This window comes from Tyto alba, unplaced genomic scaffold, assembly GCF_018691265.1.
Source record: "Tyto alba isolate M040663 unplaced genomic scaffold, T.alba_DEE_v4.0 Super-Scaffold_19, whole genome shotgun sequence".
In the NCBI taxonomy this organism is placed as follows: Eukaryota; Metazoa; Chordata; class Aves; order Strigiformes; family Tytonidae; genus Tyto; species Tyto alba.
In genome coordinates, this window is record NW_024881281.1 from 11,778,439 (window position 1) to 11,792,255 (window position 13,817).

General features: G+C 46.5%; 1 protein-coding gene across 1 annotated transcript; it reads left to right on the forward strand.

Annotated features, from left to right (window-relative positions):
- Positions 1 to 2,441: 2,441 nt before the first annotated feature.
- Positions 2,442 to 11,788, forward strand: PRKRIP1 (PRKR interacting protein 1). The gene is made up of 6 exons (XM_033004035.2): positions 2,442 to 2,598; positions 3,743 to 3,821; positions 5,259 to 5,359; positions 6,151 to 6,236; positions 8,039 to 8,106; positions 10,488 to 11,788. Exons 1-6 carry the CDS (start codon positions 2,479 to 2,481, stop codon positions 10,604 to 10,606), a joined length of 573 nt encoding a protein of 190 aa, XP_032859926.2. The 5' UTR covers positions 2,442 to 2,478; the 3' UTR covers positions 10,607 to 11,788.
- The last annotated feature ends 2,029 nt before the right edge of the window (positions 11,789 to 13,817 follow it).

Genomic DNA, 13,817 nt, shown 5'->3' on the forward strand with positions numbered 1-13,817 from the left:
AGGCAACAGCCCTGTGCATCAAACCCAAAGACTGAGTAGTGAACCAAGGGGAAACAGCCTGAGGGTGTGGGCTGGGCTGGATTGTGCGCCAGTGATACCCCCTGCCCGGGCACGGGGCAGTACTGGTCTGTGGGGATGCTGGCACTGAGCTGTACCCTGGCAGCTATTATGAAGAGGGCAAAAACGTGAAGGGATTTCAGCAGCACAGCCTCCCACGTTTCGCAGGGGTGTTTGAGCTGTCCACGGCTGCTCCTGCCCGCCTGACACGCAGGGTCTGTCTCAGCAAAGGCTTACAGCGCTTCCAGAAGGATCCCTCTGGCAGGAAAACTCCTCAGAATGCCTTTGCTCTGAAACACAAATGAGTTGTTTTGATATGGATCAGGGAGCTGATTTTTGTTCGATTTGCACCCAACTGTGAAAACACTCCCCTGTTCTAATGCAAATCCCGTCACCAGCAGGCCCAGTTCTGCCCAGATCCCAGAGATTTTGTGGGCTTAGTATTTTTAAATGGCATGATGTAATACTTCCTATTTTTGTATGACCCAAGTAATAATCTTGTCCCCCCTCCCCAGATAGATATATTTTAAAAGTAATATGTGCATAATGTACATCAAGAGTCTGCACCAATTCCCTAGGCATGTAGTTTGAGAGTGAGATGCTCCCAGGTCTCTTTCCCCACGCTCTTTGCGTGGGCTCCGTTGGATGACAGGCAACTGCCTGTCGTTTCCCAGGGCTGTGAGTTGTCACTGGCAGAAGCCACGCTTCAGGCAAGAGAATCGAGCTGCCCAGCTGCTCCCCGCAGCCCTTGGGCTGTCACAATGTCTGCAGGCACGGCTGCCATTCTGCCTTCTCCCCACAGGGACTGGCACGAGAGGGTTGAGACCTGACAGCTCATCACTCACACCCCCACTTTTGGAAGCTGTGCTTTGGAGAGGTGGCCACGACAGCAAGGAGGAAGAAACGGGGTGGCACCTTACAGGCTAGTGAGCCAGACTGGTTTGTGTTGTGCTCAGGACTCAGCAGAGCAGCGGGGAGAGGAAACTCAGTCGGTTTGCAGCAATTCTGCTTCTAAAACCTGTTCTGCAGTGATTGAGAGGGGCCAGGGGCATGTACCTGCCCTGGTCGCTGCAAATGGAGCTGGTGTCTCACTGGTAGGGGCTGAGTGCAAGCTGGCACCATCTGTTTTCTGTCCCAGTGGGCTGAAGAGGACCCAGGGCTGGGGGGATCCATGGGCACAGGAGCTCATGAGCTGGCAGACGGCATGGGGAAAGCTGTTTGTGTTGCTCCAGCCAGGGCTGCGACTGCAAGGATGCCTTCCAGGGCCAGCGCGGCCAGCTGGGAACTCAGCCAACGCTAAATTCACACCATTCTTTTACAAATCAGGTTGGTAAGACAAACACGAGGAGGCATAAACTAGTGTGATTTCCATAGCAACCTCAGTAGAGGTTGAAAAGTCTTTTGTAAACATAGGGCTGAACCTGAGGATCAGCTCAGATTTTCTTCATGGAAGGGGGAAGAGCATGGGGACTTAATAAATTCCGGTCATACAAATGACCCATAAATCTCAGGAGCCATTCCCAACCTCTCTGTTCCCCTTTCTGTCACCCACTCCACATGCACAGCACGAAGCCGTCTGAAACCCACACCCCAACTCCATTGCTCCAGCTTATCTCCATAAACTACACAAAGGCTTATTCCCCTCTTCCATCGCTGCTGACCTTTACTAGCTAATTCTCTGACGCACACACAGCCCAAGCACATGCCATGCCATTTCTGTAGGGCCACAGCAGCTCGACAAGAAAACTGGCTTGCGGAGGGAGCCTGTAGCACGGCCAGCTCCTCTTCCCCGCTCACGGCTTCCTCCGTCCCCGTCAGACACGCGTGGGTTGGGGCGTACAGACCCTCAGCTGGTCCAGACACGGTTCCTGCAAAGCCCAGGAGGGAAATATGAACGCAGAGACGGGGCAGCGTGTGTCGCCCTGCTCCCCGCCTGCCCCTCCGCTGTCGGGCATTGCGCTGCCGTTCATCGAAGTTTAATCACCAAAGTGACACGAAGAGATGGCGCCGGCAGCCGGCCGGGGACTCCCGCATCGCTCACACCGCCACGGGGACGCGGGAGGGGAAGGGGGTGCCACTGAATTTGCACCCTCCTCGGGGCTCTGCTGCCAAGGGCTGAGCCTTGCCAGCGGCTCCCGCAGGGTGCAAGCCTGCGCCCGCCGCCAGCCCCGGGGAAGGTGCCCGGAGCTCCGCAGGCCTCGGCGGCAAGCCGGGAGCTGAGAGGCGGGGGCCGCCTTCAGCCCCCCCCGCCCCGGCACGGCCGCGCCGCTGCCCGCTTTGGCCTGAGGGCCCCCATCTCCCCCTCGGGGCTCTCCCTCCCTCCTTCCCGCCCGGCCCGGCCCCGCCGCCATGACAGGCGGCCGCCGTGCCCCGGCGCGTCGCGCGGCGTGACGTCGACGGCGGCTCGCAGCCCTGCCCGTCATGGCGGCGCCCTCGGCCCCGCGGCCGCCCCGGCCCCGCAAGGAGCCGCAGCCGCTCGTCATCCCGCGCAGCGCCGCCGAGGAGCAGCGCCTCCGCCTCGAGCGCCTCATGAGGAACCCGGTGAGGGCACCCGCGAGGGGAGAGGGCGACCGAGACCCCCCCACACACACACACCCCGCCGGGGTCCGTCAGCGGAGATTGAGCCCCGCCTCTTCCCGCCCCGGTTTTGTGAGGGGACACGGAGCGACCCCCGCCCCGGCGGCATGAGGGGAGACGGAGCGACCCCCGCCTCCTCCCGCCCCGGTTCCATGAAGGCAGACGGATCGATATCCCTCTTTCTCCTCCCCGGGTCCTTGCGGGGAGAGGGACCGAACCTCCTACCAGCACCCCCGGGGGCTGTGAGGGGAGAGGGAGCGATCCTCCTCTGCGGTTCTGTAAGGAGAGAGAGACCGAGTCCTCTCTTCTTCCTCCTCGTGTCCGCGAAGGAAAAGGGGCCGACGCCACCTTCCCCGCCCTGGGTCTGTGAGGGGAGAGAGGCCGACCCCCCCTCACACCCCGGGGTGCCGTGAGGGGAGAGGGCCCTGGCTTTCCTGGGGTGCTGGGAGGGGGGAGGCCTTTTTCTGGGGACCCAAGGGGAGGGCTGGCCCCCCAGTGCTCTGCCTGCTGGTCTTTTGTCTGCCTGCTGCTTTTAATGGGGGGGAGCGTGACCCTGGTTCCTCTAACTGGGAGTTTTTGTCATTGTCCTGAGAAGGAAGTGTTTGCCAGGCGGAGACTCTCACCCTCCCTCTCTGCGTGCTGGAGGAGGCTGAGACATCCCTGCACTGTATTCTTCCTCTGACCTTGCACGGTGTGTTCTCCCTTCCCTGTCCTCTGTAGATCTGGCATGGAAAGCGCACAAATGCCTTTCATCACTTCCCAGACAATTGGTAGTGGGAGTATACTCAGTTTCTGCAAGTTTTCGGAGGTGTTGACTTGCTTCCTTCTGGTTTCCATACTGAAAAGAAGCACAGACACTCTTAATCCTCCTGGGGTTTGTTGGCCTGCAGGCCTGAATGTGAGGGAGAAAGAGGATACCTTCTGATTCTCATTTTATGCCTGCTGCTGATCCCTATTCATGAAGAAATTACTACAGCTGTTGTCTTTCTGAGATCTCTCAGCTGATGGAAGAGGCTGTTGTCAGACATACACCACCTTTCAACAATGTGTTAAAATTGCAGACTTCTCTCCTAGAAGATACTGGTGACTGGTTGGTTTGTTCTTGCAGGAAAAGACTGTACCAATTCCTGAAAAACTGAATGAATGGGCACCACGACCTCCCCCGGAGTTCGTCAGAGATGTGATGGGTAAAAATACTATTCTTCAGATAACTATAGGGTCAGCTACATTAAACTTAGAAAAGTGTTTAACAGAAAAGGCCAGAGATGGTTTTCTGTTGTTGCTCATTTTGTTGGAGAAAAGAGGTATGAAATGTGATTCGAGAGTTGCTTTTTCAATTTTTACTTGGTTCTTGGGTTCCAGTTCTATTTGGTTCTTGGGTTCCAGTTTTCTGCTTGTTGTCAGAATGCAAAGTGAGCAATGCTTGTGGCACTCCAGTACATGGACTGCATGCAATAAAATAAACTGCTGCTCTGGTGGTGACAAGTAAATGACGATAAGTAAATCTGTCCTTTCCAAGGATCTGAGAGTGCTCTGGAGACTTATGAAGTCCCTCTTTTGGCTGCTTTGAGTCTGAATCCCGGGCAGTAAGAAGCAGACATGTGCAGCGGGTAGGGATCTAGCAGCTGTGTGAGGAACCCGACCCAAGTATTCTGCTTACACTTTACCTTCGTGGATTAAATGTACTAGTTGTGGTATAAATTTCATGTACATGTAGAAGTTCTGTCTTTCTTGGGGACCTTCATCCTTATTAATGATCCTTTCTAGAGGCTGACTTGTTCTTAGTTCAGAATAATTGATCTTGGACTAAAGCTTTTATACACTTCTGAATAAACTTTTCTGCTTACTGTAATTCCCTCACGGCTTTTTCAAATAGCTTTGCTGTGTGCTTGAGTTGAACTGTCTTGTTTTTCTGGGAGCATCTGACATGCTGGGATTCTGTTGGTATCAAGAGCAACCCTTTTGCAGTGCCAGGTGCCATGTTTTAATTACCAAGCGTCTTCTTCAAGGCATGTATTTGTGTGCTTTGTATTGAGAAATGGCTCAGGAGACAGAGGAAGAGAATGGAGTGTGATGATGAAAGCTCCTGTGAGATGTCAACATGCAGACTGATGTCAGGCAGAGAGCGCTATAGAGATTTCATTTATGAAGAAATGGTCGAAAACTGCCAGTGATATGTCTGGCATGGGAAAGTATAATATGGTGGGGGGTCTATCACCTTTCACTTGGCCTCTATTTTTTTGTATGAGATGCTGAAAATGAGTCAGAAGCAGCCTCGGTAGGATGTTTTAGCTCACCTCGGAATAAAAGAGAATGGGGTGTGCAATTGATCTCTAGTTCTTTCACTGCCTCTGTGTCCAGCTAAGACCGAATTCTCTCTAGGGGAGTAATGGACCAGTAGAACCTGCAGTGACCTGTAAGTGTACGGTTTTGCAGCTCACTTTGGCTTTTGATTGTGAGTGATTTGGGCTTATATAAAATGGTGACACACTCTGTGTGTTGTTAGTAGATTTTCATCTTCACAGTGCCCTTTCATATGTCCTGTCTCTCAGCATCTAGCTGTAGTCATTTGTGAGCATCTAGTATACATTATTTTCTAGTAGACTAACTCTTCTTTATTGTAGGTTCCAGTGCTGGAGCTGGGAGTGGGGAGTTTCATGTGTACCGGCATCTTCGTCGGCGGGAGTACCAGAGGCAAGATTTCATGGATGCCATGGCTGAGAAGGTCAGCAGGACTCTTTATAATAAAATTTCCTTCCTTCCCCCCCTTCCCCTCCCAATTATTTGGTGTTCATTGCAACTCTTTTTTTTCTTTTAAAGTCATGTACAAATAATTCAGTTCCAAACCACCCCTTATCAGAGGAAAACTGTGGGAGTATGTGATACGTGGTGTCTTTGTCAGTATTGAAACATTTGGTGCTTTGTGTCAGACATGCTCCATCTTCTCTGTTCACTGGGGGTCCTAGCACACAGTAAGACCACACATGAATGTGTGTGTTCTCAGGTTGGTTTGAAAATGCTTTAAAAAGTAGAAATCCCAGATATCACTGTCTTGCACAGACAGAGACAAAGCAAGTTTCTGTGCACAGAATTCGGATCTCTTTCTTTTAAGTCTTGGTTGAGTAGAATAGCACCTTTTTCAGAGAGCATTATTGTTATACTCTCTCAGCCAAGATGAGTCCTTTGATCCATACGTTAATGTCTGTGTCTCAAATTATTCTCTTGGTTTTACTGAAACGTTCTTTAGGATGGAAGCCTGACCTCCCTCATCTGTTTTGGTGAGGATTCCTCCCTCTGAGGGCTTCAATGCTCGGCTCAGGCTGCAGGTTAAAAATGCTGTTTGTACAGAAGTCATCCCTAGGAATATGACTTTTTGTATAAAGAAGCAGCCAGACAAAATCTGGCACAGCTCCCTTCTGTATTTTGCTAAAAGACTTCTCCCTAAAAGGACATGACTTTTAAAAGAAGTATTTTAATTTAGATTGTGACCAAAGTATGACATGTGATCAATTACAGCAAAGACTAGATGAGGAATTCCAGAAGAAACTGGAGAGGAATAAGATGATTGCAGAAGAACAAACAGCAAAACGCAGAAGGAAGCGGTAAGGGCAGGTTGTTCCCAGGAGGCTTGACATGGAAACCCTCATGCCCCATGCCTCATCTGCAGCTGCATGCTTTGGATAAATGCCATCCTTCTGTGTCTCCATCTATCAGCTGAGAAGTCTGGATGTGGAAATTAATTTTGTTAATGTTGTTGTTTGGTTTCTAGAGGTAGCTGTAAACTTGATAGGCTTTGCTGGCATGGTTTATTTTATGTGCCATTGCTAAGAGGATGGCTTTTGCTTACACTGTGGTATTGACCGCAACATGCCTTACTGCATATTTGTTATAACAATGTCAGGAAAGGTTTGTATATACATCTGTCTTAAATATCTGAAACAGCTGACAAGAAGCAGCTTAAATGCAAAGATGGGTGCTGCTTAATGGCTACACGTATGGATTCTGACTAGCAGAGTCTGGTGGGGCTGATGCTGTCCTCCATACACAGTGATAAGTGCAGTTCAGTCTGTGAGTACTGAAAAGGCCACCGAAGTGTGCAGTATTGTTAAAATCAGTAACCACTTCTACCTACCTCATTGAAGTGTCTCTCAGGTCAAGTCTAGTTAAGTTAGATCGAAAAAAGAAGAAAATATTAAATCCATCCTTCTTGTAAGTTTTAGCCAAAGTGAAACAGTTACAAGATGGATGCTGTCACGAAATAGTCTGAGCGCTGTAATGCAGTGATACCAGAATTGAAATTCCACAGTCTGTGTCCACCATACCTTTCAGAAGTAGCAGGGTATCATGGCTCAGCTCTTTCAGAGGGTCTGACCCTGAGCAGCCTCTCTTGCTTCTTAGAGAATGAGGGGTTTACATCCTGTAGCTGAGAGTTGCTGCTAAAAGGCCTGTGTAAAGTGACTCATTGGTATATTAACACAAAAGTGCACAACACAAACGCTGTTGCCATCTGACTTTAAATTAGTGTGGTCCAACAGATGGCCAGAAAGTCAGATCTGGCCTGCTGCCTTTTCCCTGGCTGAGATGGAGAACAACTGTTCAAACAGCAAATGCTGCCTAAACACTAACACCTCCTTGTCCCCCTCTTACAGCCTAATGGTGTAAGTACCAAGCAGCTTTGCTCCTCTAACTTCCCTCACCGCCCTTTCTCTTCTGTCCTGACCTAACAGGTACGGCACCTGGCCCACTGTTTCAAGAGAATTTTTCTGTGGTTTTGAGAGAGGAACAGGAATCCCAGGTTGCTTTGCCTTGTGTTTGCCGTTACATTGCCTGGTTACCTTTGCTTGGCAAACAGAACTGGGTTGTACGAACTGAAATTCCCTCTTACTCTTAACGTTAAGCCTAGGGCCCAACATATTGATAAAGTACAGCCAAAGATGAAGGTCAAAGCATACCGCATTATATTTTTTTCAATTAAAGTATATATTACTGGTGATGGCTTTCTTTTTTTCCCCCCAGTGTTCAGTTCAAGCAGTCTGATTTTTGACACCATTTTCTTTTTTTGTTTCTTAGGCTAGGTAGCTAAAATGTGGGCCCAGTATCATTTTTGTTCCTTCTATGCTCTTGGGGATTTTTGCATATCATAGAGTTTTGGTTGCAGTGGTGCCATGGAAGACTTTTAAAAACAAAAATACCATTAGACTAAAAACAATGTAGAAAAGTTTCTGTTGATCCTGTGTCTAAGTTCACTCTCACTGAATTTTCATTGAGGCCAAATTTAAATTGAACTTCTCTTCTGAAGTCTGCGTTTCCAAGATGTCTATAATATGTCCTTTATTAGTGTCTGAATGTGCAGAAGCTTTACAGTGTTGGATTTGCAAAAGAATCTTTTTTCTTTTCTCTGTAGCCAGAAGTTAAAAGAGAAGAAACTGCAAGCTAAGAAAAATAAACTTGAACAAAAGAAGCAGGAAAAAGGTTAGTGAAATTTAATTTTCTTTTCTCAAGACCTAGTTCTGTTTCCTAATTAGAGCCTACAGGGGTTTGTTCCACCCCCCGCCCCAAGCATTCCCAATATATGGATGGGAAGACTGAGCCTTAAGCTTGTTATTTTAGCTAATGTTTCAGAAGTCCTCTTTGAAAGACACCTACGCTGAGATTTAATCTTACAAGTAACTTGGCTGTTTATGAATATTTTCCCTTTATTAGGGGGAATTTTGGACAGCAAACATTGGAATCTGAGTTTGTTGATTGTGGATGTTTTGCTTCAGCTATTCTGACAAACTGAAGATTTGGAACATCTTCTGCTAAAAAAGGCAGTATTGTTAAAGGCTGTTCTTTTTTTAAGTATATTTTGAATGTGTATAGGAAAACAGGTGAAAAAAATGCACAGCTTGGACAGCAAGAAACTGAGTTACGATTTTGTGTGTAAGAAATTGAGCCACACCTTGGTGCCATCTGTTCCACGTGACTATTTTATTTTTCATAGAAATAAATGTGAAAAATCTGACTGCCTCTGTTCTGCAGTCTTGAAAATTAATGTTCAGCAATGTCAATGTAACTGCTCAAACTGTTGAATGCTTGTTGCTTCCTTTCAGTGAGTATGTTTTAGCTTACTCTTTCAAATAGTTGTCCTTCGTGGATTAGCACACTAATTCTGCAGTAATTCTTAGTCTTAAAGTTAAAACAGTTTCTGATAACTCTGCTAGAACAGTGGCTTGTCTGACACTTCTACCTTATTTCGGCTTTGCTTCTCAGAATTGGATCTGTTTCAGCTGAACCATTGCCAGCCTCCCTTATAAACACGGGAAGACAGATTAATTGTTAGGTTAATTTTACTTGTAACAGCAAATGAATGGAGCAGAGTGGATTTTTTTGGTCATTTGGTTTGGTGTTTGGTTTTTTTTTTAAACTACTAATTCATGAAATGTGACCGTAAGGAGAATGTAAGTATGAGTTGACGTACTTTTGTTCACTTTGAGTGAATAAAAGAGAATACCTATCCCTTTAGGGAGCAGCTGGGAGAGAGGGGAGCTGGATCAAGGACAGGCACTGTGGTATGGGACTGCCATGTGCCAGTTGTTGGGCTGGAGTGGGTTTGTTTGGGACAAGTCAGTCATCTTCTGGAAGCCAGAATTCAAACTCCCCTGCCTTTAGAACAGTTCTTAGCTCTTCACAGTTTGTGGTTCTCTATTTGAAGGAATAATAACAATTAAAAAAAAAAAAAAATCAGTGGCAATAGAAGCCCCTGATAGCCATCTTTACAATCAAACACTAAGAATAGGCTTTTATTTTTCTAGTTTTGTGTGCCCTGGGTTGAGATATCAGAGTTTTTCCAAATTAATTGAAGTGTATTTGTTGGATGTGGCAGGCAAGCATTTATCTTCCTTTTTGAATGAATAAATAAAACCTCTGAGTTGCCATTTTTCACCTTTGGTGTAGTAAAAACATTAAGAACAAAAGTTGGTGCTAAATAAGGTCAGCTGTTACAGTTGCAGTTTTGTACAGACCCTTAACAAAAAAAGAAAGTACAGAATTTCACCACGCGGTGGCATCAGACCAGTAATCCTAAATTCTGTGTGTAACTGGTCAGAGCACGAGCTGAGTGTGACTTGGCCTGAGAAACGGTGAAGGTACAAGGGCTGCTGGGAGCAGAAGAATGGCTGTTAGATTCAGGTCCCACCTTATGCCATGCCTAATTTTCATTATCTGTTATTTAACTTCTAGTAGGTGTTTTCTGGTCTTCAGCAGGCTTCATGAGTTTTCTGTGACCCTCGTTAATATTACACATATCTTAATGAGTTCCTGTACTTGCAGTATAGTATACCAAACAGTCTGTGAAAGGTCATGGCACCTTGTGGTATTTCTGTAAGCTTGGATAGGCGTAGAAATATACTGTGGCTTCCCAGTGCCTGCATTCTTTAACAGTACTCTGGGATACTTGGAAGTTCATGCCGACAGCAGAGGTGGGATTGGGAATGAGATAATTTAGCGCTTCAGCATTCGACTACTTCTGTTTGAAATAATGTTCCATAGGAGGTGAAGTTGTTTAATGATGGAGTTGGCACAGTGGCAACATTGAAGGTAAGGGGGTATTTCTCCAAGGGAGAATTTGATATTCAGAGCTCTACATTGCTTGGTAGAATTAATATAACCTGATACATGTTTCCTTAGTATCTGGGACTACTCTGTTGTGAGGTATTTAACAAGGAAGACTCAGGGGAATATGTTACCCATCTGTACTAATTAGAGTGACCTAATACACGTTTGCTTAGAACCTGAGACTATTTTGTTGTGAAATACTTAACAAGGGAGACACATGGGAATATGTTCTCAGTTCATACTGTTTGTGTTTTTAGAACCTGATCAATCTCAAGAGCAAGTCAGCAGCGAGGATGATGAAGAAGATGATAGCAAGGAGGAGGAAGAGAAGGAAGATGATGCTGAAGAGCCAAGTTTTGTGATGGGAAGAGGATGAGGCCTTTCAGGGACAGCTGGAAACACTGTTCATTGCTTTATATTCAGGAGCATGAAAGTCTTTCATCACAGCCAAGCAGAACCCATTGGCGTATGTTATATCTGCTTAACGGTGAATGACCTTCACGTCACAGGCTCAAGAGATATTGATAGAGAAATGCCAAATAAGAGATTTTTTTCTTAATTGCTTGTATAACTGCTGTGCAGTCTGCTCTAAGTTTGCTCTAACGAGTCAGCCATTAAGTCTCTGTGACCCTAGACTTCTTTCTAACATGGCCCAGAGTGTTTTTCTGTCCGAAAGCTAAAACATATCCATTACCATTTAAGGAAAATATTACTGTGAGGGCTACGTATTCTACTTATGTCGAAGCTGGTAGCAGTGGGATACATGAATCTAAGGGAAGAGTTTAACCTAAAGTATAAAAGTGGTCTGTAGCCAGACTCTCCTGCACTGTGAGTGTTCTGAATTTGGGGTTTTGTATGGGGTCATCTTTAACCCAAAGAAATCAGTTTATGTTGCTAGACAAGTTCTATAGATTTTTAAGCAGGATCCCTTTTATATTGCTAAAACTTTCCCTATTACTTTTCTTCCGTGTTTTTTAAATGAATAAAGGGGATGTGTTGGTTTGTTCTGTCTTCTTTTTTTTTTTTTTGAAAAGGATTTCAGTAAAATAGAGATGCTTGCAATGCTGCAGGGAGGGACAAAAAGACTAAGTTATGTGGCACACGTGAAAATACAGGAGAAGGTGTTAGCTGCATGTCATTTACTTTTTGCTTCTGGATTGGAACAGTATCTTTTTGAAAAGATTATATCTGTAAAGCCTCCAAATCCTGTGGCAGAAAGGCTTGGAATGGAATGGTTTTGCTTGTGTTCAGCTTCATGTAATGACACTTGCCTTTCTCTCTGCTTCAGCTCTCTGCTTTGACCTTTGGGTTCCCTAGTAGGAATCATAACCTCTGTATATATATATTTACTGTTGGCGCTTAAATGAAAAGCAGTGGTTTTATTTGCAACTTAGGTTATTGTCTTTTCACTGTATCTTTAATTAGAAGTGCCTGCTATCTTTCAGACATGCTCATCCCAGGACCTTGGCATCCAGAACGTGGTGCTACTTCTTTTCAAGCCTTTGTTAATGCCAAATTATTTAAAGCTAAAATAATAAAAAGGGAGAATCTCTTTTTAGATTGAGCCTTTGTTGAACAGCGCTGCCAGAAATCCTGCATTTTGTCTGAGCTGGCTTTATGTAATGGCTTCTCAGTGGTGTTACTGTGGCGGCGGGGAAGTGGATGTGATCAAGTGCAAGTGATGTTTGTGTTTCATTCCCCTGTACATACCCAAAGACTTCAGAGCTGGGTAGTTTCTGAGCTGCAAGGTCCATATCCCCACCGCCCGTCCAGGTTGGAGACCTGCATGGAATTGTTTTCTGCTTAATCTCCATAGAGGCAGGTGCTTCAGAGTAAGTTGTGACAGTGTTTCATTCTCCAGCACTTAAGCTGCAGAATGGATGTTCCGCAGTCATTGGCATTTTCCCTGTGGAGAGGGATGAGTTATGAGGATTGCTTCACTTGAATCCCCCTTAGGGCAGGTAAACACTGTTGATATGTCTGTGTGATAGGATAAGCCATAAAAACGTGATGTTTCTTAGTTTTCATGGACAAAGAACCAAGAGTCTCACAAATAAACAAAGACTGTTCTGCTTCTGAGCTTGTCAGGCTTTGGAGCTGAATAAATAAGGGCTGTTTTGCATTAAGTAGAGCAGATGTTGCTGCATGAGGACACGCTTCTCTCCGTCGCCAGGAAGACGGACTTGAGTTTGTCTTGATTAACTAAACGAATTCAGGTTGTGAGGCCTCATCCTGCCTCCTTAAGACGCCATCGTTACCCATGCTGAATTATTCATACGCTTCATTTGCTAGGAATGCTAAGTTTGTAGGTGAAATCCATAAAAAGCAAAGAGGATGTGTTGCTGAAGGTGGTGTCTGCCTTATGGTCTTTTGTGCTGGGGTGGCTCAACGTAACAGTAGGAGCTGTATTTGGTAGGTGTTGCTATGAATTCTGAAAAATACTATGCCATGTTGTGGTTGTTTGTGTCAGTACTATATCTTCCAGAATACAAAGGCGCTTCAGAGTGAGTGTTTTGAAGGGACGTTTCCTCGTTAAGACAAAATGCCAGTACTCTGTGACCTCAAAACGGGGAAAACGTTGTCCATGAGTAGAAAAAAGGGAAGTGCTCCCATGTGTAGTAAAATGAGTAACAATTGTTCTCTATTCCAAATATGGCACCGAAAAAGCAGTAATAATGTAAAGGCTTTAAACTGCCAAGGAGTTTGACCTGCTTACATTAAATTCTTGCTCTGGATTCTCTTCTAGAGGAGTCCCTCTCCTTTCTCTAATGGAGACTAATCTCCAGGGGCTAAAGTTTGTTGCTGTTCCATTTCTACATGCGTTCGTGGGAGTGTGGGGCCCTGAGAGGCAGCAGTGTTAGTGCTGTCACCAAGCAGAGGTATTCTTAATTTCAGAGGTGACAAGCACACGCAGGATAACAAATGTATTTGTCTTTTTAATAAGTTTGTAGGAAGTGTTTTGTCTTTTCCTTCCCCCAGGCAGGAGGGAATTCGGGAAGATGGGACCACTGTGTGATAAGGCTGAACCAGTGTCCCGCCTTTCAGCATTTTCTTTATCTCATTTTCAGGGAAGGAACTCCCTCCTCTTTCCCACCAGTCTGCCCCTGCCCTTGCTCTTTTGGTGGGTTTATACAGGATTTCCTGGCGAGTCCCTAGAGGCGGCGTGTGGGGCGATAGCAGCTGGGCTTCCGCGGCCCTCCTTCCCACTGGGAGCCTTGGCTGTGCTTCAGCCAGTGTTGCAGCTCGGCGGAGGCAGAAGTCAGCACTGCCTTTTGACTTATGTAAGTGGCGACTTTTTGCTGTATAATTAATAATTGTAATAAAAGCACATTTACACCCCATTGCACCAATCCCTTCTCTGTGGAAAGGCGTAGACACGCGAGGTCCAGACCGAGGGACGTTTTTATCAGCGGGAAGGGGTTTCACCCCGACCGCGAGTTTAGGGGGCCACAGACCTGATCAGCTCGCCTACGGATGCGTGCTGTCGGGGGGAGCACCGGGGGCTGTGGGCCCCGGGATCCCAGCCCGCCGCTGGAACGGCGCCGTGGCCCGTGAGGCGCTGGGGACGGCGGTGACCTCCCTCTGTG

What these genes read in the sequence shown, in the direction of transcription:
- PRKRIP1 (XM_033004035.2), top strand. Translation starts at nt 2,479, where the DNA reads ATGGCGGCGCCCTCGGCCCCGCGGCCGCCCCGGCCCCGCAAGGAGCCG. An exon ending in GCAAAACGCAGAAGGAAGCG is followed by an intron (nt 6,237 to 8,038) that starts GTAAGGGCAGGT and finishes TTTTCTCTGTAG; the next exon opens with CCAGAAGTTAAAAGAGAAGA. An exon ending in ACAAAAGAAGCAGGAAAAAG is followed by an intron (nt 8,107 to 10,487) that starts GTTAGTGAAATT and finishes TTGTGTTTTTAG; the next exon opens with AACCTGATCAATCTCAAGAG.